Genomic DNA, 26,438 nt, shown 5'->3' with positions numbered 1-26,438 from the left:
TAGGTTAGATTTTTAAGGTTTTGTATTTGCTGTAGCTATACATTTACTCTGAACAGTATTTGTTTGTACAGTTATTAAAGGTTATATTAATCTCATAGAAATGGAAGATTAAGACATATAAGTTTATTGAGCCAATTCCCTGAGAGTTATGTCTTGCACACTCATGTTTCCTTGGAGAGTTATCAAAGTTAGTATGACGTTCGATATGATATTTTATTTTCATCAATTGGATGTGTGTACTTCATGCAAATGGTTGTCTGAATACTGATGCTCTGAAAAATGGGACTAAATATTTTGTGAAAAAGGCTCCTCAGTTGGACCTGGTATACCTGAGGATATTTGAAAAAATGAGTTAGAATGTTTTGCAGAGTACACTGGGCCTTAATTTAAATGTATATAAAAGTCAGACACTGAGGAGAGCAGAAGCTGTCAGGGAGCTGATTCTCTGCCATCCAATTTCTCTTAAACCACAAGCTGATCAGGCACGTTGTATCATTTCTTCAGTATCACTGAGTTGGTCTTCTGTATTGACTCCTGTTCTGTCACATTTCTTACCCTCCATGTAGTATGCAGTCATCTTTCCACATGATCATCATGTCTACAGGTAGTCCTCAGCAACATCCCTCAACCTGGTGAATAGTGAAACCAAAAAGAGTAGAAAGCATTTTCATATTGCCTCATGTTGTTCAGGTTTTTTTGTACAAAATTAGAATAAACACAAGCCAAGCATAACATAAATGAAAAAATACTCTCAGACTTAAAATAAATTAGGTTTGGGTGGTTTCTTAGTTCTGCTTTTCTTATAGATGCTTCTTAAGAAATATATTCAGCTATGACAATAACATCTCTGAATTCAAGCGTTTTATGGCAGAGTTCACAATTGTTGTGCTGTCATGAAAATTTTACCTCATTGGGTTTACACTTTCAATAGGCTGCCACATTTTTTCTTTGTTTTAGAGTCCTCAGCAAGTTAGAGGGCCGCTCAGCAGGAAGGTGTGATAAAGCCAGTTAGGTGCTAGAGCCAGTGTTTCTTTGCTGGTGATTTTTGATCTTGTCTGTAAGAAATGCTAACTTTATGAAAGCTATTTCATAACAGTACAGATCATAGTAGAGAACTTAATTAAAGTAATTAATGTAATCAAAAGACAAACTTCTATTTCCTGAAGTATTTATGTGTTTATATTTTAAATTCTCTAAGCGAGGCAAGAGAGAAACCCATGTAATGCTGCCTGATTTGGTTTGTTGCAAGGTTTGAGTATTCATGGTTTATACTGGATGGAACTTTCTGCAGTGCTTCCTGAGATACCCTCTAGTGGCTTAAGATAGCTCAGGTAATAATGCAACTGGGAAATGAAGTGGCAGTTTCTGTTCTTCTCGCAGTTCTAAAATAGTAGTGAGTTTTTTAGTGTTAAGTACTGAAGTAGCCACAGTTGTTTTCAACTGAAACAGAATTAAACGTAAAGAATACACATCTTACTTCATAATAAAAACATGTTAAATGAAGTTGGCTGTGGCAACTTTTATATTTTGCTGTAAGATTATCATACACCTCAAATAAGGTGATTTTAAGAGCTTAATTTTGCAAAAGCAGAAAATCATATGCCTAGGTGCTGCACTTGACGTGGAATTTCTGCCAGGTCAACCTCCCATGAGAAGAATTAAATAGTTTCAAAGTAAATAGATGCACAAACAAACAAACAATAAATATAGGCCTTTAAGAGAACTTCTTTAAGGTCTCCTTAAGCAGAAGGAAATGCATAATAGACTAAGCCTAAAAGGGGGAAATTAGGTGGGGAAAAAGATGGAGCCTGGAGGAAATGGGCTGTTAATATGCTCTTCTGCTCTCAGAATTTCATCTGAGAGGAAAGAGAAGCAATGAATGCCATATATGGCCTATGTTTAGGATGGTTTTTTTAAAAGAGCTATTTAAGTGGAGAAAGTGTACTTGATAAAGCTAAGGGGAAGAAAGGGTTTTCATGGTTATGGTTGTGCTCTGAGAGCTCTTAGATGCACTGAGTCAGTGCAGAGACAACACTGTATGTGTGTGTGTAATGCTGTGCTTCAGTACTATTATTATTCAGCTTACACCCTGTGTGCATGTGTGGTGAGACAAGTGTGACCATGTTGGGTTTGGGTTTTTTTTTTCAGTTTTGTGGAGAACCTAATTCCTCAGTTCTGTTACTCACCTATAAAAATGTGGTTCCCAAAGCTCTTTCTTACAAGCTGCAGTAGCATTCTGTAAATGATGATGTTGTTGGATGTATGTATGTAGTAAAAAATGGCAGTAATACTCAAGTAGGATCAAATATTCTGATCAAGTAGGATAAAGTAACACTTGACAATCATGCCTATTCACATAACTAAGGGAAGAAGGGATGAAGTCCTTTTATGAGAAGTCTTATTTTTAATCAAAGAATTTCTAAATTGTAATAACATATACTTGGATAAATTTTGTCCAATTTTTTTGCTTACCATTTAATTTAATGTTTTGCTCTTTATAAATAATGGCTTTATAAAGCTGCTACTGCTATTTGATGCTTTTCATTATTTAAAGGAGAAAGAAAAAAAATACTTCAAGTACAGAAATACTTTATTAATTCAGTAGTTCAATAAAAACTTAACATTTTTCTGTTCAACAGGCATTGTTTCATGGGAAATTTATTGACACTGGTTTTTCTCTGCCTTTCTACAAACGAATGCTGAGCAAAAAGCTTACTATTAAAGACCTGGAATCTATTGATACTGAATTTTACAACTCCCTAATATGGATAAGGTTTGTAGTTTATTTTCTTGTGTGTGTGTGTTTGATATTTTATGGATTTGTTTTTGTTTATGTAGAGTTAATTGCAATATTTTTTTCTTTTCATCCAGGGATAATAACATTGAGGAGTGTAACTTGGAAATGTACTTCTGTGTGGATATGGAGCTCTTAGGGAAAGTAACCTCACATGAGCTGAAATCAGGAGGTTCAAATATCTTGGTAACTGAGGAGAACAAAGAAGAATATATTGGGTAAGGAGAACAAAGATTATATTAGGTAGGAAGGTGTAGATGCTGAAAAAAATGTTCCATGTTTCTCCTGTTGCCTTAGTCTTTTGTGACACGTTGGTTTCTGTTGGTTTTGTTTTGTTTTAGTTTTTCTTCCCATGTTACTATGTAATTCTTGTGACTGTTATTGAAATAGTACCTTGGTACATGTTGCTATCTTGATATACAACTGCTTGGTACAAAAGGAGACCATGTGGAGAGATAACCTGGAATGCTCTTATATGTACAGTGAGAACAGGTGAAACTGAAATGAGCAAGCCTGTTTTCAGTAACTTCAGGTAACAAATCCAGGTAGAGGGAAGATGTCTGTTTGACAGACGATCCTAAAATAGTTTAAAACTTTGCTACAAATGTGGAAACTGAAATTCAGAATAATGTGTAACATGCTGTGATTTCAACTGTTTTTTTTAAACTCTTTTTACTACTCTTTTTTGCTTATTGCCTAATTTGATCACTGCCCTTTTTTTAACCTCTGTTTCTGATCTATTCAGTGATCTCAAAAGCAGATGCACACAGACCCTTTTCTGTGATACAGTGTATGTCCAGTGCTGCATATAAAGTTTCCACTTAAATTAGCGGTCTTCAGTTTCTCATAGAAATAGTTTCTATAGTATATAGATAAATTAAGGTTAATAATAATAATTATATTTATTTTTAACTCGAATGGTAATCTTAAGTTACCTCTTGCTACTTTACATTTCTAAATGTGAAGATTTGTGATAATATAGTATAGTAGGTTACTTACAGTTAATGGAATTGAACAGTGTAAGAAGTGAATCTTGAGGGATTCTTACGTGATGGGAACACATACACACTCCTATGTGTTTGAACTTCTTCATGTTGAATACTAATTGATGTTTAATTCATGTTTGGTTTTGTTCTATCCCAGGCTAATGGCAGAGTGGCGATTTTCTCGGGGAGTTAGAGAACAAACCAAAGCTTTTCTTGATGGTTTTAATGAAGTAGTTCCTCTACAATGGCTACATTATTTTGATGAAAAAGAACTGGAGGTGAGGGTTTTTATTCAGCATTTTTAGCTTTTGCAAAGGTAATGTGTATGGAGAGATAAAATGGATAGGTCAGGTTGAATCTCTCGTCTGCCCATGCTGCATTTGATAGCTTCTGGAACATGGAGAATTTATTAAGAGCAGTGGGATTAAATCATGATAAAAATTGAATCAATGTTCTTGAATCAGTGTTTTTGTGTTCAGCATTAAAATGTATTTTTGAAAGTTTCTGTGAAAGTATATGAGATCACTGATGGACCTGTGAGTCACAGACTTTTCCCTCTGTGGTAGATGGGTAGAATTACTGTGTAACAGATGACAGAAGTTGATTGTAGTTCATAGTGATTGCTTAGGATCAAATACAATGTCTAAGACAGGTTCTAGGGTTCTTATATTTAAAGCTTGGAGGAACCAACAAGGCATGAAATGGAACTTTGCAGATCCTCAGTATATGACCCAAGGGCTGATAACAGGGATTGCTTGCATGCTTCATGTTTACTTAACAATCAGCCTGGCCTGTGTTTACTCTTGGGGTTTGTCATCTGGAGTAGGGACAGAAGGCTCTGTAGTGCTGTGCTCGTTTATTTCTGTGTTACTTGACAACTTTCCCTGTATTTAATGAGCAGTTTTCTGAAACCTTCTTAAGTTAAGTAGGGAGGATTTTTTTCTAAAAAAAAGACTTTGCTCAGTCTTATTCACTGTTGAAAGCTTTGCCTTTAGAACTTTCAGCTTTCATAGCTTCTTGTAATGAACAATTTTCAGACTTATACTTTTCAGTATGTTTTATCTTTATTAGTAGTAGCAGCAAATTAATCATCATAATTTTGGAATATGAGGTGAAGATTTAATGGAAAGGCTAACATACTCCTTAATATAAAAATTTCTCTTATGAAAAAGGTAGTAGCTTTTATTACTGAGATATTAGTTGGAAGATACCAAGTCTCTGCTATTCAGTCTTTCAGACCACTTATACACATACACAATTTTGGATAACTGTAAACTTAGGATAAAGGAAAATCTAATTGTGTAATAAAATTTAAAAAATTACCAGTCCTTTTTTCAGAGCAGAAACTTTCATTTTTGTTACCATGTCTCATACAAAATAGAAAATACACTTTAATTTTTGTGTTTAATGTAAATAAATTGTTGTCTTTTCTAGGTTATGCTCTGTGGTATGCAAGAAGTAGATTTAGCAGACTGGCAGAGGAACACTGTTTATCGTCATTACACGAGGAATAGCAAGCAGATCATATGGTTCTGGCAGGTATGTTAATCACTTACATTTCTGACTTCTGTAGGTTTTGTTTTGATCTGTAACACAAATGGTATGTGTAGTGGAGGGCTGTCCAAATGAAGATCCTTACAGCTTCCTTTCTTTTGTCTTTTCAGAAAAGGAAGGGAGGATTACTGGTCTTTAGGGAGGATACTTTAGGGTGAGAAATGGCAGACAGTTTCACACATTACATTTGGATGCTGGCTTATGAATATTTTCTTCTATATCTTGTCCTTACTGATTATTCAGTGAGGTTTATTTTATTCTTAGTGATCTACCTTCTAAATATTATTATATGTCGTACACCTGAACATTTCATTTTCCAGTACCTGAAGGGAGCCTACAAGAAAGGAGGAGAGTGACTTTTTACTAGAGCATGTAGTGACAGGACAAGGGGAAGTGGATTCAAAGAGATAGTAGCTTTAGGTTAGTTATTAGGAGGAAGTTCTTTGCTGTGAAGGTGGTGAGGCACTGAAATAGATTTTCCAGCAAAGCTGTGGATGCCCCATCCCTGGAGGTGCTCAAGGCCAGGCTGCATGGAGCTCTGAGCAACCTGGTCTAGGGGAAAGTATGCCTGCTGTGGGAGAGGGGTTGAAACTGGATGATCTATAAGGTCCATTTCAACCCAAACCATTCTGATTCAGTGATCTAAAAATGTCACTTAGTACTTATGATTATTTGTCATACTAACTGGCTAATCTTCACTCACATTTTAATGGAATTGGCTAAGGAAAACCCTCAAATACTATTCTGGAACTATTCTACAAATTTTCCTAAAGAGAAGTCAGACCTAGGGTCTTCCTGCCTTTTGAAAAACCACTATTTTAGAGATGCTTTTGACTAAGTTTCTCTGGGAAAGTGGTGCAAATCAGTTATTTCCTATCTCATTTATATCATAAGATCTGATGATAAATCTTTTTAAGATGCTTGGTACTGAAAGAATCTAAACCAGAAGTTTAAGTACCAACATTTATATGCAAGATTTTCTTAGTCTTGAAATACCCGTTCTGTGGCTAGACCAGTGCTGTGTTTAATAACAATGACAGTAGTCTTTATACAAAACATTGACATGATTTATATTTTAGTGTAGAATATAATAGGTAAGGATTCTTCTTATTTGCTGTTCCCAGCCTTCACATTGTAGTGGCTTACAGTGCATATAATCTGAAATCACTGTTCTTTTCTCTCCACCCCATTTTGCTAAAGTAAGGAAATGCAAGTAGGTGCTAAACAAGGTGGTGGTTTTTTAAATGGAATTATACTTTTTCAACCATCTCATGAGGTTTTTGGTTTTGTCCAGCTGTGTTAAAGCTTTTTATTAATTAATTTGAATTTCTATGCCTAGTTTGTAAAAGAAACAGACAACGAGGTTCGCATGCGACTTCTGCAGTTTGTCACTGGCACTTGCAGATTACCACTGGGTGGATTTGCTGAACTTATGGGTAAGTAAAAGGTGACCAGAACTGTTTTATATTGTCACTGTTTCATCTGCAAATGAACCATGTTGCAAGTGTACAGATAAGAGGAACTTCATGTGTTCATCACCTTGGATCTAGAAGGGCTTTTTATATCATAAATCCCTTGAATATGTTTATAAACTATTTGGAAATTAGCTTGTTTCTGTGAGAAGCATGTCCATGTAATTAATGAACTCTGCTGTGCCTGAGTTGTGTAGTGTTCACATATATATCCTGTATGGTACTTAAAAGGAACAGATTACACTTTTCAAAATCTTATTTTTTAGGAAGTAATGGTCCTCAGAAATTCTGCATTGAAAAAGTTGGTAAGGAAACCTGGTTACCAAGAAGTCACACTTGGTGAGTTGTTATGTGATAACTTTCTGTACCTTTACTAGTTTATCTCTCCCAGGCTTGCATTGGCCAAATCAAATGAAATGTAATTTGGATCAATTCTCTATCTCCATCTTCAGTTTCATTTGATTGCCCTGACATACCAGTATTGAAAATTTCCCAGTTGCCCTCTTCTACAATTTTGCAACTGTGCTCAACAGTTGGTCAGTGTCAGATATATCAAAAATATGAGAAATCCTTGTGTAGAACTGAAAGGTGCTTTCCTAATTCTTTTAGAGAATATTAAATAACTAAACAAGTCATGTTAGTAGTAGGCACATAGTTGTTAGGTAGAGTTATTATGAAGTAACATTATAGAAGATAAAATGTATAGTCACAAGAAGAAGTAGCATGAAAGAAATGACAGGAAACCTTCAAAAGGATGCTTAGCCAAGAATGCTGATACTTTTTCCCACCAGGCTTCAGATGGGCCATTATTGGCTTGGCATTCCTGTACATACTGAACTGGTGCATCAGGTACACAAACCAGTTTTTTATATAGACTGTGCAAAATGGACACAGTTTCCGTTGGCAACCTGTGACAATAATATTCATTATATTTTTAAACTACTTAAGGGTATCCTTCATTTTACATTTTCTCCACTGGATTTTGAGTGATGTTTGCAAGAGTTAAACATATCTTGTCTAGGATAATTTTGAGGAAGACATGGAATGAAATGTTTTGGCAGGAGTCTTTTAGGGCAAAGTTTACAGGGAAAAAACACCCACCTATATCCAAGCATGTGTAGGAAGGAGAAAAGTTCAGCTTTTTCATGCTGTTGTTGAAATTTGGAGATGCATCAAACTAGGATTAAACTTCATGCTGAAAATTTCCTTTTCTATGTATTACTATTATAATCAATTATTATTGCAAGTGTCATGTTTTTATATTATATTTTTGGAAGTATTGTATTTTCCTGTATCTTGGACAGTCTTTCACCATTCTGGTTTTTCATCTGGTAATAGTCTTTTGTTTCTTAAAATATTCCTCTGAAACTTTGACTGTTTTTCTTTCTTGTAGAAATGCCAAGGCAATGAGTTTGTGCTGATTGTTATTTCTTTTTTTCTAATTATTAGATAGAACATTTATAACTTCCACTATAACAATTGAGTTCTGTAGAGTTCTGCATGGGATTTAAGTAAACTTAACAAAATTCTGTTTTTTTCCTGCTCAGTTTTAATCGTTTGGATTTGCCACCATATAAAAGCTATGAACAACTAAAAGAGAAGTTGCTCTTTGCCATTGAAGAAACAGAGGGATTTGGACAAGAGTAGAAGTGACTTCTAGTCAAAAAGGATATCTTGAATAATAAAAGGCCCAGCCAACTAAAATTGCACACCTTATTGTATATAAGCTTTTTGTTCTGTACAGTGATCTTTCTGGAACTCTAAAAGTTTAATTGTTCTCTGTTCTTCCACAAATATATGCAAAACAGTTCAGCCTTTTCTACTTTTATTTATTGCCCTTTCAAAAGACCAGAAAAACCCCTCCATAAATTTTGAAAGCAGACAAGAGACTTATTTAAAATATATATATATATAAATATAAATATATATACTAATAGGCTCTAGTTTTATAGAGCTTTAAGTGTATGAAAAGTTGCAGCCATTTAAAAGGGCCTGGATTTGCTTTATCTTGGCTTTATCATTCAGAAAAATGTTTAAACTGCTCAGTGTTCTTTAAAGAAACATCTCCAAGTTTGTTTTACTGCATGGCTGTTCTAAAAGGTGTTAAAGGCTTAGGCCAAATGTATCCTAAATATGTAGAAAGATGCTGCTGGTATTTGAGATGACAGAATCTGTTCTTCTGTCAGTTTAATTTTTTAAATACATAAATAGCTGATATATCCCTCTCTACTGATGTAGCCAAGGTCATGAATAAAGCCTTTACTACTTGCACAAGAGTAATGTACAATGAGATGAATGTGATTTAATGTTGAAAGGAATTGGTGCCACTGTTCTGACTGCAGGAGCTGAACAGAGTATTTTAATTCATTTGAGCAGCATTGAAATTTGTTTACATAGTACCTTGGGTTATTACCACGAGGATGTTAGGTAATCTTCAAAGAAAAAATAATAAAAGAGAAAATACTACCCATTCTCTTCTTGGTCTGGTGTCTTGCAGGCTTGCTTTTTTTAAATTTGGTTTTGTTTTGTTTGGTTTCCCTTTTCAATCTGTGATGTCCTTTTTATAACTTTGTAGAGTTATGTTAATGTAAACTGAGCTATAAGGGTATACAAAAGGAAATGTGAATTTTGCTGCTTCGGTGTTCTTGTTCAGTTTCAGATACTGGATTTAGTAAACTCAAATAAAATGAAAGTTACTTAAGCTTTGCACAGATAAAAATATTATTTAGTATTAAATACTCTCATTTCTCTAAAATTCTTAACTGAAATTTAGATGTATTTGAATAAAGTACATCTAAAACCTGTCATCCTTTTATGTAGATCAAGTTTGTCCTAAGTGCACAATAATATAAAAACATTTTAAAATTAGTTTTATTGGCATTTTGTTGGCATATATTTGCTGAACTGCAAAGACATGTTTAAAAAAATACTAAAATTTAACACCTTATTCATGTGAATTATATTAAATGCTACTTTTAGCAAACTGTGCTTCCTTATTATAGAGTAAAAATGTGTTTTAAATCACCATTTGTAATATGCTTTAAATATTACCTGTAAATTCCATTACATTTAAATTACACAGAATTTTGTACACACATGATTTTAGAATATGATTCAACACACTTGTGTTAACATATCATATTGCACTGTTAAAAGTGTACATGCAGAAAAAACCAGCTATATCTGTTCATGTAACTTTCCAATGCAGCAGCTGAATTCTGCCAAAAGTTTATTTTTCTACATACTGGATGGTCTCAAGGCTTTGTATTCAATATGCACAGCTTACCCTGGAGCTGTAGCTGTACAGAGCTCTGGTCACAGCAGTGGTGCAGCGGGCCCAAACAGACTGCTCTCTTACATTAACTTTTCTGTAAGAGCTTCAGAAATTTCCACCACTTTGAGGGTTTTTCATACACCACCAAATATCTTTTGCAAAACCATTTTTATATAGCACTAAATTCATTTGAAGTGCAAATCCATGTAAATTATCACTTATGCTGGTCAGAATGAAGGAAGTTTAAGAAAACAAACCAAGAAGGTCAAAGGCCAGGCACCAGAGTGTGTGTGTCACTTGCCTAAAAGACAAGGAGGGCTAAATGTCACAGTTAATGAATTTGCACTAATGAATGACTTGGTGACCCACTACCAACTGCTGAATTTTGTGAATCTGTGAGTAACTGAACGAAATAAAAAAGACAGCACACCACAAGAATGTAGTTGTTTTATTGTTTTGGTAACTTCAGCTGTCTCATACCTACAGTGGTTTTTCCTGGGGGTAAGGATTAGTAATCATGAAAAAACCACATCCAGTAGCTTTCTGTCCCTGTGTATGACCTGTGAATTGGTGTCAAGGGCCTGACTGAAAGAATGACTGGAGAAAAAGAAAGCAAAATAATATACCTGTGTGCATGTGTGTACAATACTGGCATTTTCTGGGAATTTCAGATAGACTGTGTTGTATTTTTTTCTTTTCCCACTTGAATTCCCCATCTTTCACCTCTACTTGGGGAGGGTGAGTAAGACAGCAAAAAGAGGGAAGGCAGCAATGGTTGGAGATCAGACCAGGGAAGTAATACGACTTGAAGGAGCTGTTGTGTAGTTTATGGGTTTTGTTGTTTCCTTTCTTTCTGCAACTGAGCTGCTTTTCACTACACACTTCACAGCTGTTACTTTGGATATTCTTCCTTTGTGCAGCAGTAGAAAAGGCACCTAAATAAAGATGCCTCTGCCACAAAGCTACTGGAAGCATCTATGCAGATGTTTTGGTAGAATATGAATGCAGAAAATTCTCTCTCAAACACTTTATCACCCACCCTGAGACACTGTAACATAGAGGACTTCATTATGATGCTCTACTAATAGAAAAATAATAGTTACTTTATGGTAGTTGGGAAAACCCTGTTTTAACTGTAGTTTTGTGGCATCAGGTCCCAGATTCTCTCTCAATCATGAAATTTTACTACTGACTTAGCTTGGTTTGTTAGTCTAAGCAATTTATGCTGTTCTTCATCTTACTCCTAGAATTACAATACCCTTTCCTAGTATAGTAAATACTAGGTATTTTCTAGTAATTTTATTTTTAGGCTGTTCTATTGAGAATACCACATGTTTGGTATTTCTTCATTCTTTGGTCCACTTTTTCTCTTGGGTAATTGGAATATATTGTTTGGCTGGACACCTAATTTAGATGACTTCCTATTTCTGGTGAAAATTCCTGCCAACACAGTAGAAGGACCAAGAAGAAAGTTTTATGTCTACAAACAGAAGTCCATATCGTTCCACAGTAGTTACTGTCTAATGTACTGGGAGTGTATTGCTCCTGTTGTTACAGTCTAGGGTGAAGTGTGTGTGCTCAGCAGACATTTACAGCCACTAAATCATCACAAAGCTTTTCACTGCACGTGCTGGTATCACCCATAAAGGGATTTTCTTAGATGTTCCCTACTTGTTCTTTTTTCCTTCATTTTTTATTTTAAACCACAACACTTTCTGCAAAGTCAAACACTAGCATTTAAGAGCATTGGAATTAAGATAGTGCAGCCTTAATAATAAATCTGTAGGAGTATCTATTACTCTTGAAGGCCATTGAACCTCACAAGAAAACACTGTAGAAAAAAACTGCAAGATTATAATTATGTCATCACCCTGTCCCTCCTTTCTTTCAACTTATGCTAGTCACATTTCTTATTATTCCTCATAAATAACTTGTAGTTTAGAAGTGTAAAAAACTTAATTTAAACGCCAGGCTATCACTCTCCCAGCCTTTTCTGTCTAACTATTGACCCTGCTTGTGAATGAAGACCCCTTCATTCCCATGTAAATGAACACACAGGATCACATAATGAAACAGATCTTTCAGTTCAGATTTTAATAGAAATGAGAGGGAGACAGAAGGTCTGAGCTGTACTTTTAGTGACAGCTTCAGTAAACTAAAGTAGTATTTGGGGCCTTTTTCCTATGCTGCTGAAACCTGAGGCACTTACTTCCCATTATCTTGTTTCTTCTTATATAGAATTAAGCAGCTCCAAAGCTTCTTTCTGCACCTGAAAGAAATAAATGTAACGTAACAGTCCCAGATAGTTACAGTCTCTTCTAGCAAAACTTCCCCCAAAAGTACCCAAATGTTTCCCTGCAGCTGTGACAGTCCTAGGACAAGTCATTTTTCTTCCGTAGTTTAAGATGCTCAATACTTGAAATATGAATCAGAATAAATCACTTAAGCCAGTGTCTTCAGTGTCATTCACTTACTACATAAATGAAGTTTATTTGTGTTGAATACAGACACTAGTTCTTGATTTGCTGCAGTCCAATAGGAGCATGCAGGAAACTGTCCTACCTCTGACCATGCCAAACCAGCCTAGGGATTTCAACACTTTAGACAGCAACTAAGAAGTGAGACCATTTCTGAGGCTCTGTTTGCCTAAGGTTTCCAGCTAAAACCTAGTAAAATTTTAATATGGTCTCTAACATTCATATTAAAACACTCCCCAACAACAAACTGAACAGCAAAAAAATCTCAACACCCTCTCCTCCCTTTTTAAACCACAAAAAACCTCCATCCCAACAATGGTAATGACATAGCAAGCCATGCAGACAGTGTAAGCCAGAAAACCTCTGAGTATCTGGGGTAATAAATGTTCAGAAAACCTAGTTATGCTGAAACAAGATTCAAATGTCTTTGCACAGGCCAGTTCCCTTCATAGTGGACTACCAAATCTAGTTCCCAATGAATTTTGCATTTAACACCCAGAGAATGGAGGGAATGCTGCCTTTCTCAGTTCAGCAGCTCTGCACCCCTCTAAGAGATTAAGAAATAGATGTCAGTACCAGGAGGCCACAAGTAGCTGAAGCAGATCAGTGGTTTAACAACTTGGCCACTGCACAAAATTCACTCCTGACTATACTTTTTGAATGGTTCCTAAAGAAAAACAAGTATTTGGGATCACTGGTTTCATGTGTGCCTCTGGCTACTAGTCAGAAGAACTGACCAATTCCTTACACAGCTGAGACCACTACTCCTTTAGGCTATTAAATTCCTAAACATTGTGCAAGGCACTAGAGGAATGCAAGACTTGTTTTTCCACTGAAAGATGTTAGTAAAGGAACTCAGTTTTGGAAGAAACAGTTTCAGGCTTACTAGCAAGTGTACAGAGGGATTCCGAAACACTGTCTCAGTAGTGTTTTTTTCTGAGGTGTGAAATGCAAAATCCTACCAAAGTATTTCTTATGTTGGACATTCACAGTGCTGCATCTCAACTGCAGCTTTAATGCTAAATGAAATAGAGGTCAATCAACCATAAAAAAGTCAAATGCAAATTGAGGCTTTGTTAGTTGTGATGCTAACAGGATTGTTTCTGAAAGGTAACTGCAATTGCATTGGTTTATACTAAATGCATTATCAGGTATGAACAAGTCCAATGGATTACCTCTCTTGGAAGTTCTTTGAATGTTTAGGTAGGAAGCAGATGCCTACCCTCCCAACCAAAATCCTTCTGCAGAGTTTCAAAGGTTAATTAAGTGACTCATGACATCTAGCACTGGAGATCTGCTGTCAAAGACACATTACCTTCATTTGTCTTACTCAAATCATCTGAATCTCTCCCTAGGGGCCTGGAAATGTTAAAGTTTTGTTACATCTGGGTTTTTTCTTCCTTGTGTTCCCATGATTGTGAGCTATTCCAAAATGTAATTCCTACCTTACCCATTTCAGGCACATGAAAGGTGATTCTGTGTTCACACAGAAACAGGCTAGTGAGGTGCCTGTGTGACCTTCAGTAACACAGCTAAGGCTGGGTTGTTGTTGGCACTATGGAACTACCATGAAAAAGAAAGGGTAACAGTTCTCTGCTATGAATAAAACAGAGTATTTCCAACCACAGTTTCCAGAGGTGGCTAATAACATACTAGAATTTTTTTTAGTGCTGATGTGATTCTGAGTTAAAGGTGCTGAACTAGAAGTTGCCCTGAGTTACTTTTATAAGACATTCCACTGCCATGATGTCATACATATCGGATACAATATATGATTGTATGATCACAGTTCTTAACCTCCCACCTGTTTGTCCTCCTCTGTCTGTGCAGGATACTCCTTTGCTTTGCTTAACCACAGAAGAGCCATCTTCTTATTGTTTAACTTCAAGTATGTTTTCCCCAAAAAGAGCAAATTTTTGCTGTAGAAATTTGGATCAGCTGCATAGAGACAGAAGAAAAGCTTCAGATGAGAATTAGCAGCATATTATACTTTGATACTTGTTTTAGAAAACATGGTTTGGCTTTGGATAAGAAAGAAGTAAATGTAAAACTTTCACTTGTTAGATTTTTTTTTTTCTTCTCATAAACAATTCTATTAATTAGCAGCTTGCTAGTTAATATACTAAATGACACTAGATTCCTCAGAAAGAGCAAAGCAGTGAGCTTAAAGCACAACAGCTTTGCTGTGCAGGTTTTGGGCTTTTCTGGACTTAGGAGGTACAACAGGCAATGCCACCAGCTTAGCAGGTATAGGCAAGGGAAAATGGGGCACATTTGCTAGCACATACAGACACCAGCTTAATTTTTGCTGTGCAGAAGAAACATTTTTTAAGGAGAGATTTTAACCTTGCTTTTATAAAGCATCATTCCCTATTAAAGACTAATCTTGCCTGCTGTTCATATTTACAGCACAGGCTTTCTCTACTGCTGGATTTAAGATCAGGTTTCAAAACATATGGAGGTGTTTTGGAGGCAAATTTTGATATGAAGTTCACTGTTCCAGTTCACAGCTGCATTACCTGACACTCGGGAAGACACACTATGAGCCTTTCCTCTAATCTTCAATAACTTAACTATGTACAAATCTTTCATAGAACACTGTCCTCCCTTGTCTTCCTTTATCTTTCAGCTAGTGAGTTTTGCTTATGGCTTCACTCTTGGAGAAATAACACGTTCATATTTTATTTTAAATCATGTGCACAGTTTAACTGTCAGATTGGCATAATACCTTCTGAAATAATAAAAAGTCTGCTTTTTCTGTTTTCTATTTAGAATACAGAGGATTTTTGAACTCTAAGAAAATTCTGAAAAAGTAACACAGAATTCCCTTTTTTGATTTCTGCTGCCTCCCTGTACTCCTGTTGAATTCCTTAGGGAAGAGTACTTTATTCTCAGGAAGGTATGAATTTCACTTTGGTATTTATGCTAGATGTGTAACATACTGATAAAATATTGCAATGTAAGAGCTCAGTGTGCTGAGGGGCACACCACATTTATCAGCTGATCATATTATACTGTTTTGGGTTTGGTGACTACAGTTACTAAGGTAATACTGACAGCTAGAGGTTTGCTGGAAGTCATCAATCCTAAAAGATATTTTTCAGTCAAAATGAGCCACAGGTCTTACCTTCTTCTGCCATGTGGAAGTAACGAAGAGCCTGTAAAACACAAAGTTGTATTCTTTAAAGTGGAGAATAAACTCAACACAATAGTCAAACTAAAGTCTTATGCACATACCTGAAGGAGTTCCTGTCCATGATATTATTTTTATTAATTCAGCATGCTACTGATGTCCAATTAGATTTGACATCATCTCAAAAGAACTAGTACTTACCCAACTATCCCCCTACTACTTTTTCCCTAAGCATAGTACCTCCTATTTGTTCCTATCAAACTGGATTGTGTTTTTCCAATTCAACTTGTCAAGATAAATTTTGGATTTTGTTTGTACTATCCAGCACATCTGCAGTTTTCTCCATCTATTTCTCATGTATAAATTTAATAGATGAAAATATCTTATGATTTGGGTCATTAATAAATACTGGAGAGAGAACTGACTCCCACAGAGCACCAGTCAGTAACCTCTCTTGCATAAGGATAAACATCTGTGATATCTACACATTTTCCATAAGTTTCCCATCCAAAATTTCAGTCCATCCCTACCTTTTCCTAATGGTAGCAGGGGGAGGGAAAAAGCTCTCACAGAACTTGAAAGTATGGATATATCTACAAAACAGTTTTTGTACTGAAACTGCAGAAATCTTACCAGTACAAGTTTACTTCTTCAGCAAATTTAAGTGCTACAGAACTGAATGCTGGGACTGGCATTATTCTGGCAATATTTGAAATCCTGGCTGACGCTTTGTATTCTTCTGAGAGTGGTTTTTCAGGAAAACTTAAAGGCTTGACATTCCATTAAAGAGTTTTATTTCTTTTTCAAATAGCTCTTAGTTTGTTTTTTGTGTAACAGCAAGCAGCCTGCCCACCCTCACTTTAAGAGAACAAAAGAGTTATTGGTTGCTCTAAACAAACAAAGATTAAAACAGCTGCACCAGTTTTTTTCTATTACCAATTTAATTGTCAAGCTTCTATATATGTATGGGTGTTTAAATAAGATGCACACTGGTTTAGATGCACTATTTTAAAGGATTAACATCTTGTTAGTATGTTGTAGGGTATATGACAGCAGGAATGTTCATGGAAAAGAGGAACAAAAGTACTTTCAAGTGAAAAAAGTCCACACCACATGTGGCCAGAGAATTAAAGGGTATTTGTTCATCTTAAGTAACAAAGTGAGCTGCTGCTTTTTGCATTTAATATAAGGGTATAAATTCTGTTAACTAGCAAATAGGTGCATGGCATAACACCACCATAAAAATCATCAGCACTGGACTAGTACAGGCAGTTATCTCCAACAGGGCACAACAGTAAGTACAAACTAAGTTACATATAGTTTATTATTTTCTCATGCAAAAACTAACAAAAAATTTTACACTATTCTGTATGTGCTACAGCTGAAGAAAATGAAAGGTTTTTATATTTTTAGATACGTCTCACTCTCATGTTCTCATTTTATTATTGACAGTTGTAAACTCACAACTCCATGCCTATTGCATAATCTGAGGTCAGTTTTTGTCAGAAAAATAAGTACAAAGTGTAACATCAGCTTTGTGGGGGGAATAACCATCTGTGAAATATTTTCATACTCTACCTCTTGAAATGTGGAAGTTGGTGGTGTGGCAAACAGTGTTGCAGCTATTTTTCTTTGGTACCATGGCATCTCAGCAAAAGAGTAACACCTGAAGGAAAAAGCAACATTTATATCTACCCTTCACATTTCACTTGTTTTCAAACAACAGTCTCAGAATTGTTGTTGGACATAAAAACTGGATGTCCTAATTGTTGGTGCCAAGAGTCAAAACTGCAGACACACTGCAAGTTCTATAAGCATGTTCTTACACCTATAAACAAAAATACAAGATGCCTGAAGCTACTACTAAAGAAGTTTTGGTGTGTCTTTTACTGGGAACTAACTACATTAGCTAAAACTGGAACAATTTCTAAGAATGAAACAGATTTTGAGCTTAAATGATTTTCATGATTTATTTATATTTTGTTCTAATGTATTTGCAAAAGCAACACAACTGAATAATGTCATTGCCTTACCTCAACACTACTTTGATTTTCTCAATTATTAATATAAAGTAGATCTGCAGTACATTCCTGAGACTCTGATCTATAAGAATGAAAATAAATTCAAGAATCAAACCACTGTGCTCTAGGCTAAGCCATGCTTTGCTGGTTTTCTATCTACTAAATAACACAGGTAATCAATCAGTCACCTATCTTATTGGTGCTGGAAGGATTAAACATTTCTATTGAAGCATTTCAAGTGCACTGAACATTCTGAGTGCAAACACTAAACAATGATATTCACTTTGGCAGCCTCCCACAATGAGATTACAATTGCTATTAACTGTGTAAAATAGAGCATTCTAGAGGAGGTGAAAGATTAGTAACTGTAAATGTTTGGAGGAGAGGCAGGCAAGACATGGAATACACTGCTGGAGTTGAAATTCTGTCATTAGATGTGCCTTACCAGAAACAGATTTAGTCCTGAACAGATTAGAAAGAGAAGAGGGGAAATACTCAAGAACTGGCTGATACTAAATGCCAGTTTCAAATCAAGATGGCTCTGGAATTCAGTAAGGAGTAGATTTAAATATACAACATGGGAATATTTTAGAGCCAAAAGCAGCATTAATCTAACATTTCTGATAATATTTTCTAGTTTTCCTTGGGAACAATGTCTGAAGTACTCTCCAGAACAAGCTTCCTATCTCAAAACGTACTTTGAGGCTTAGTCAGTTGGTAGCATGTACTTCTGCTTAAAAATCTGGACTATTGCAATGGAAATCATGTGGGAATGAATGGTGGATTCCAAAGGTTCTGAACTAGTAAAAAACTCTGGAGCATTTATCATTATAATTTTCTTTGATACTTAGGATCAAAAAAAAAAAAACATGGAAAAATTGACTGTGGGTTTTAGTATTCTTTTAGGCTAAAAATACATTACCTTTCTTTATTTTCAATCTCTCAATCTTACAATAGAGATCTCTGATAAATCAATGTGACATCTTTGGTCTTTTTCAGACAAATAAGCAAAAGTGCTGTCTAGAGTCTCTCACTAACATGTACAGGATATTGCTTTCCATCACACCACTTGCACAGAACACCCTGGGTTAGTATGGAAAGTTCTATTTCTAGTCCATTTACCTGCTATGTAACAGTAACTCTTAGTATCATTTTCATTGAGAAGTAAATTCAATTTCAATGATTTTTGGTTAATATATATGCATTTATAAGCTCCCTTTATTTAATATAACTTTTAAAATACTGTATCCTGACAGATAGTAAAAAAAAAAAATATTTTCAGAATACATCTCATTTTTGATAGCTTTTCAGGGACTGTATTAAGTTGCAGCCATCACTGAAATTCAATGTAAAGTCAGTGCTGAGTTTTGATCCCATTCATAATCCCGAAAAAAATGAGCAACTACTTGCTATCACTGATGCCCACTGTGGATTCCATGAAGCAAACTTAACATCTGCAAAAGGACTTTTTAGCAGTTCCATACAAATAAATTAAATGAACAATTATTTTTCATCTTTTACAACTGCATAAGAATTGCTAGACTTTTTCAAGGCATGACTTCCTATATCTGTTCAATATGTTTTCATGCTTGCATCAATTACAAGTACATTCTATATTATTCCAAGCAGTTCTGCAATTAATGCAAGATATTTTATACTCTTGCATTTTTCTGTGCCATGTGCTAATTTTAGTTCAAAAATACATCTTACCAAATCCCTATAAGATGAATTGTTGTAGCATCTTTTGGATTCAGTTCAATGGCTCTCTGGTGTGGGAAGAAAAAACCAACACAATATGTAAAGAAGTCATTCTGACACATGGATTAAAATATATCTAAAAATTGGCTTGTTAGCATACTGTTAATTAAACCAGACTGTAGTATGTAGAATTTCAAGGCAACACACCACTTACTCAGTGCACAACTTAATCAGCTCACCTCCAAAAGTCTGATGACACTGACAGATGTCTAGCACATCTCACTGCATTTGAGACTTGGCATGTCTAGATTTTTATATAACCTCTGGTGATATAAAATTAGTAGTTCTTCACCTTCTCCAGTATTTGTCCTTTATTGTTACATAATCCACAGTTAAAAGGACAGCCACACTGCCATTTCTCAATATCACAGTTACAACTGATCTAGTCCTAAGAGGTGTCTAAAGCACTTTAGCTATTTCAAGACTCCCTTCTAAAGTGACTTAGTTAACTGCAGGACAGAATTTGTACTCCATGTTTCTGGGGCATTTCTGGAGCATATGTCACAGTAACCCAAAAACCAAAGTGCTACTAGGAAGTCTGAAGAGAAGTATGCTTTCAATACTTCACCAAAAAATCAGTTACCAGCTGTCACACAATATACATACACATTAATCTTGTCATATGCAAAAAACTGCATTACCTGGAAATGCTCTTTGATGATAATTGCATTTCCAATTTTAGTCTTGATTCCTTCATAGTCCCCAACATCACTGAGGCAAATTCCATACCACTGTAATTCAAATAAGAAAAAAACATTTAATACAGCACTATATTAACAGTACCCTTTAAAAAACTTCCAAGCAGAACAGCTGCCACTGCCACAAACAACCACCAGCAGTGCTGCAGTTCATGCTTATTTCATTAAGTTACTGCTGAATGGTTCATTTTGTTACACTCCCACATTTTCCCCAAGTTGGTTTTTCCCTAAGTTGTACCCTCCCTTAAAGCTGTCCCGCAAGAACTCCCCTCCCTTTGTTCCAGTCTCCTCCCTGCCTGTCAAGGTAACCCTGCCCCTTCTCCTGAAAGTTCCCTGCCAATGACCCCTGGGCCCACCCCTGATTGAAACCCCACTTAGAAATCCCCTCATCCATTGGCCCATGTGACCTTTCCCTCGCCTCCCCCTGTCCTGACTGGTCCCACAGTGTCGATGCAATCCCCTCACTCCTCCCCTGAGGATTCCCTATTGGTTAACTGTTCGTATCCACCCCCTGAACAAAACCCCTTCCATATGAGGACAAGGCGCTCTTTTCGTCGTGCTTCCTCCACCTGGAATAAACTTTCCCAGTGGAACCTCAAGACAAAGAGTCTCCTCCTTCCTTCTTCACCTGGTCTCTGCTGTGGCTGTAGCAGTGTGCACTGTAGAGTTTGCAGCTCTTTAGGTTCAGCTGTGGTCAAATCCCAGTCCCCAGCTGTTCCCCACTCCTGTTGTGGCTACTGGAGTGTACAGAGCTAGCCCAGGTTCTGGCAAGCTTCAGCAAAGCAGTAAGTATTTGTTGTGAACAGCTTCATCAACATCAGAGCAAGCTGCTGGTCTGCAGTCTGCATGTGTAAAGGGAATTAATGTCCTCTCCTGATCCAAGATACCAAGGCAAGTTACTACATTTTGCTACCTCTTTGCCTGTGAGAAAAGCAGCACACACAAACCCCCCCCCCCCCAAAAAAATGGGGCAGAATGTAGCCAGGGCCTGAAATATTTCCAGTGAAGGCATGCTGAATGTGTGACATACAATATTTCAACATTTTTAAGGCGAGGTTGGGATAGGAGGAGCTGATTTCATCAGCTGTTATCACCCTGACCAGTCACTTCTTTCCATGGTCCTGCACTGAAAGTTTCTGCTTCCCTAGAGGAAGTTTACCTGGGAAAGTCTGAACTCAGATCTTCCAAAAACTTCAGGAAGAATTAGAAGTCTCATTCCTTCTCAACTGAAAAGCTAAATTATGCTAAAGTTTCCTCAAACAGCACAATGACATTTGTTCTATTTTCTGTAAACAGAAATCAACAAGATTTCAGTTATTTTGCAAGGCTCACCTTGTGCGCTGCAAAATTTGATTCGTTTCTTTCCAGTGCCTTTTTTGCATACTCAAGGGAGTCATATGTCAGTTTTTTCTTCTCCTCTGCAGAAGTACTACCAAGCTGAGCCAGATCCCGTGATGACCGTGCCAGCCGCCATAACAACTCTGCATCATCGCTGGTTAGGAACAGAAACACTGAATTTTTAAAGCAACCAGAGAAACAAAGCAAAAAAGGAATATTTTAAAGTGTATCTCAAGTGGGTGATAGGACAACAGTGAATCATCTGTCATGCTATGCTATGGACAACTCCAAGGTAACAAACAGCAAATGAAAGCCCACTATTACAGATTGTCTGACAGTACCTTTGGCTGCCATTCTGGTCTGCAAAGCAAACACATCTGCAGGAAAGGTTTTTGTTTTCTCCAAAAAAAAGACATTTAAGAAACCCCAATGGTACCACTCAAAACACCAGAAGGAAAAAGAGGGCTACTCTCTTCTTAGCTAGATGGTATTTATTCCAGCACTCTGCTGATTTGTATTGATGTCTACTTGGAATACTTAAATTATTATGTGTTTTATTTTCCTTCTAATTGTATTAAAATTATTAATTTCTTCCTAGAAAAACAGTGGAAAAACCACAGATTAGCTGTACCACCAGCACATAAACCTGTACCTAAATATATATAAATATATATTTATTTATATCATTTACCAAATGGTGTATTGTAGGTTACAGTCCAAGCTTATGGATCTTAAATTTCATTTTGTTAACATACTGCTTTGGAACACTGATTACACTTCATTATACTTTAGATAACTACCACTGGCTTACTAATTTAATAGAGACTTTAATATCTTTCAGAATTTTGCAGTGTATTCTAAGGGATTCTTAAAGTAATGAACAACCATGACTAAAAAACTTGAATGTTAACCCTCACCGTCTAGAACTATCAGTTCTTTCTTCATTCATTTTTCCATCAGGAAGAAAAAGATCACAAGTCCTTCCTTCCTACTTAAGGGTGAAAAATAGGTTCTCCAGCATTCCACAATGAGTATATCAGTTGAAAAACTGATACAGAAGAGCACAGAAAAGAACCTACACTAATGTCCCAAGGCAATGAAGTACCTGTTTTTATGCTGAACCAGCAACCGATACAGCTTTTCAGTTTCTCCACTCCCATACAAGTAGTCTGCTTGTTCAATCACATCTTCCACTTATGAAGGAATTAAAATTGTGAAAACAGAAGAACAAATGGTAGTTAATTAAGACATCATCACCAACACATTTTAAAGCAAGACAGCTGAAAACGTAGCTCATTTTTAGGCCATCACTTCAAAGTTACAAGCACAGCAGGATTGAGTAAGCAACATGCACAATGCACAACGAGGATGACAACTGGTGCCTCTCCAGTGAGACTACAACAGCTTTCAGCATGACAGCTTTGGTTGCTGGACAGATTTAACATCCCAAGGTGTCTTTCTCAGTGCATCAGACTACTAGAAATAAGTTATTTTTTAACTTGTGAAAATGGTAGAAGAGAAAAAAAAAAGTATGGAAAACGGATGAGGAGAGCAAGTGCAGTACAGAGTTGAGAATAACAAAGCCCATTCATTAGTATATGTAAAGAATTTAAATCTTACAATAACAATGAAAAACCTTCAACTTTTAAAAATATTCTTCATTCTCAATATGGTTCCACAGTTTAGCCAGAACATTACTGCAGTTTGAGTGAGTCCTATTATTTACTCAGAAGCCAAAACAAAACATTGCTTAAAGGTTTTCTGACCGAAGTCCAAAGGATTTTCCCAAATACAACCCCAAAAAAGACAATCTACTGAAACTCCTGTGTGTTTAAGATACTAATAGCAAAAAAAATTTTGAAAATCAGAATTGGGTTTCTAGAATATCAGTTTATGAACTAAGTTCCATTATTTTTATGCTTTTTCCAGAAAATACTCTGAAACACAGCAGTAGTGGGGAAATATAATTTCCCCAACTGCATGAATATAACAATATATGAATAATATATAAATAAATATAGCACTTGGAACAGCATACAGGAAACAGAATTATCAAACACACACTATAGAGGATTATAGCATGAAAAAGGATAGAATTAGAAGGAGAAATACCCAAAGGGAAGCAGATGGGTAATTTTGTTGATGTATGTAACTGTACAGGAGAAGAACAAGCTTCAAGTTTACTCTTCTGCCAACATCAAAGCATTAAAAAAATAGCTGTTAAGTCAAAAGCCTTGTCTAATTTTTTACAGACCTACCTTTGCTTATTGTCTCTTTGGTATTACTCCTGGGTCCATGATCAAACTTAGAAGCCAAAACATAAGTTCTAACCCCTTTTATAAAAATTAATCATGTTTGTAAGATTTTTTTTTTCAAGTTGCCTACTAAATATGGTAGCCAATTTAAAGTCAACACAGTTTTCTTTACAGAAGCAAAACATTGAAGGCAACTGAACACAAAAGACTCCTCTTCAGCTTAAAAATATTCTAGAATATCAATCAGTGCATTCTGGATAATTTTTAACCTTGCTGTCTCTAAATGTCTTCTTTCAACCCTTTCAAAGGTAAGATAATGGTCTATGTGGGCTTTGGATTTTAGTGTCCAAAATGAGCTTCATGGTACATCTTCAGTATGATCTTCACTAAATAGTTATGTTTGCTTGCTGACCTGAACACTACTAACATATCTAAAGACTAAATGCTCAGAACTCAAAACTTCTGAATGCATTTCCCACAAGGTGTTTAATGCAAATTATTATATTTTTATTACTTTAGAGTATTTTTCATGTATTTCTGTTTTATCCTTGTTTTTACCATATTTATCACATCTTTTATAGAAAGCCCATTAGCATTGCTTTTCTTGGCAATGTAAATGTCAGATTCATGTGGGAGCACTGAAAAGACCAACTAAGCAATGTTATTTATGTTTATGTTTCTCATGAGAAATGATGAATTCTTTATTCCTCATTATTATTATTATTATTTCTTAATTGTGTAGAGTAGCTACTTCAGATCTACTCACTGATACTCCTGCACATGAAACAGCTCCTTATCCTTTTAAAAATTTATTATCTGAATTTTTATTTCTCTCTGCATAAACATCTAAGATCTTCCTCTTTTTCAGACACAGAGAAACAGGCTACCTGAACTGGCTACTACCTCAACTATGCAGTGAGCAAGCACCCAGTTCAGGCTCATTCTCCTTTCAGTCAGGCTTACTCTGAAATTCCTTATTTAGACAGGCAAGTTTTAAGTCTGCAACAATATCCCCTTTTAAGATATTGTTACTTCCTTCCCACAGTGAGTCTATTCTTATGCAAAGGATACAAAAAAAAACATTTTACCACTTGTTAAATTGTTTTCTAGTCGGTAAAGCAAGGCTTTGCTTTCTGCATTTTAGCGTTAGGGAGATAGAAGACATTTCTCAATTTTATATGAGGAGCTATCTTGGTATTGCTCAACTAGATTAAACAGAAATTACACAGTGTTCATACTGAAAATCTCTAGCTAAAAACTAGCTAAAATTTCTAGAAATAGATTAAGTTTTGGTCTGCATTCCTAACAGACCATTAAGACTTAATTAAAGTAAGAGTAAATAAGAGTAATTAAAGATTGGGCAACAAATTAGTTATTATCCACCTTGTGCATGTGTTCTATCCCTGACAGGATGAGCTACTAATCTGCTTTCAGTTATACCTGAAATAATCACTTGTTGAAGTGCTACCACATCACCCATAACCAATTCAAAAGCATCCTATCATGGAATGACACTGCATGCAGTCTTAATGGAAAAAATCAAAAGCATTACACCATTTTCCTCTATAATTCTGGTACTAAAAATTTTAAGTTTCATATCAGAATACCCAATATACTTCAAAATTAGAAAATATTACCTTTGAAGCTTGCATGAACCTCAGCAAAGCCAGAAATCAGTTTATGAGCTTCATAAACCAAAAAGGAGCCAGTTGAAAGCACAACTCCTCTCTGAAGGTTTTTCCTAAGCACCTGTGTAGGATCATAAGATAAGATATTAATGAACATTATCACTCCGAATCAAAAAAGGTTTTTCTTGTCTGTATCACGGGTTATATTTCAGATTCTGAGCAAAAAAAAAGACTTTACAATTTAAAAAAAAAAATCTTCATAATACAAAACGTCACTTCATCAAGCAAGGATTTGAAGCATATTCACCAGAAGCTCACGATTACGCCTGAAAACGAACAGAGCGCTAGACTGGACACAAACCGTGAGTACGGAGCAAACACAAGGTTTGAAGCAAAAATCAAATGCGTACTGCTCAAACGAGCCCAGGGCTGTTTTCGCACAAACAAACCATTCCTTCGCTACGCCCCGCGGTGCCGGAGCCTCCGCCCGCCTCCCTCCTGCCGCGGGGGCGAGCGGCGGCCACACCCGTGGGAATCGGAGTGGATTAGGCTGGAAGAGGCCTCTGTATCACCGAGTCCAAGCTCCGAGCGAACCCCACCACGCCAAATACAGCCCGGCACTGAGCACCACGTCCGGTCTTCCCCAAACACCTCCAGGCTCGGTGACTCCCCAGCCCCCGGGCAGCGCCTTCCAAGCCATCCCTGGAAGCGGCCGCGCTCCCCGCATCGAGCGGCACCCCGGCTACCTGAGTCCCCCGGCCGCGGGGGCCGCCCATCGCCTCTCGCCGGAGCGCTGTCCCCAGGCCGGCGGGGCCACGGCGGAAGGGCCGCGCCAGCGCCGCCATGAGCGCCGCCATCGCCGCTGCCAGCACCGCCCCCCGCCTGCGGAGGAGCCGCTCCGCTCCGCCCCGCGGCCCTGCCCGGGCTCGGGGGCACACAAGGGCAAGGGCCGCGGGCCCGGCCGGGCAGCCCGCCGTGCCGCGGGCCGGACATTGCGCGGCCGGGCCCCGAGCCACGCCCGGCCCGAGCGGCCGCTGGCTCGGCCGGGGC

At 36.8% G+C, this 26,438-nt stretch overlaps 2 protein-coding genes across 13 annotated transcripts in view; one reads left to right on the top strand and one right to left on the bottom strand.

Annotated features, from left to right (window-relative positions):
- The window catches only part of WWP1 (WW domain containing E3 ubiquitin protein ligase 1), a 59,172-nt gene extending 48,667 nt beyond the window's left edge, over window positions 1–10,505 (top strand). For all 11 annotated transcript variants that reach the window (XM_058820314.1, XM_058820322.1, XM_058820307.1 and 8 more), the window contains 7 exons: window positions 2,640–2,773; window positions 2,872–3,012; window positions 3,938–4,058; window positions 5,215–5,319; window positions 6,674–6,770; window positions 7,073–7,145; window positions 8,354–10,505. In XM_058820314.1, the coding sequence (XP_058676297.1) occupies window positions 2,640–2,773; window positions 2,872–3,012; window positions 3,938–4,058; window positions 5,215–5,319; window positions 6,674–6,770; window positions 7,073–7,145; window positions 8,354–8,453 (771 nt within the window). In that variant the 3' untranslated portion in view covers window positions 8,454–10,505. The remainder of the gene's footprint in view (window positions 1–2,639; window positions 2,774–2,871; window positions 3,013–3,937; window positions 4,059–5,214; window positions 5,320–6,673; window positions 6,771–7,072; window positions 7,146–8,353) is intronic.
- Window positions 1–26,386, bottom strand: RMDN1 (regulator of microtubule dynamics 1). 2 transcript variants are annotated; one of them, XM_058820389.1, is made up of 11 exons: window positions 26,135–26,386; window positions 25,398–25,509; window positions 22,611–22,698; window positions 21,500–21,659; window positions 20,111–20,200; window positions 19,422–19,477; window positions 17,269–17,356; window positions 15,685–15,715; window positions 14,362–14,495; window positions 12,290–12,349; window positions 1–629 (listed from the first exon to the last, which is right to left on the bottom strand). In XM_058820389.1, exons 1-10 carry the CDS (start codon window positions 26,243–26,245, stop codon window positions 12,311–12,313), a joined length of 909 nt encoding a protein of 302 aa, XP_058676372.1. In that variant the 5' UTR covers window positions 26,246–26,386; the 3' UTR covers window positions 1–629; window positions 12,290–12,310. The 2 variants fall into 2 exon arrangements, with proteins under 2 accessions (XP_058676372.1, XP_058676380.1); XM_058820397.1 differs by lacking the exons at window positions 1–629; window positions 26,135–26,386 and adding an exon at window positions 25,838–25,859 and having other exon boundaries at window positions 12,154–12,349.
- Window positions 26,387–26,438: the final 52 nt, after the last annotated feature.

This window comes from Ammospiza caudacuta, chromosome 1 (assembly GCF_027887145.1).
Source record: "Ammospiza caudacuta isolate bAmmCau1 chromosome 1, bAmmCau1.pri, whole genome shotgun sequence".
Taxonomy (NCBI): domain Eukaryota; kingdom Metazoa; phylum Chordata; class Aves; order Passeriformes; family Passerellidae; genus Ammospiza; species Ammospiza caudacuta.
The sequence above is the reverse complement of the archived record's forward strand: the minus strand, read 5'-3'. Positions and strand labels throughout refer to the sequence as shown.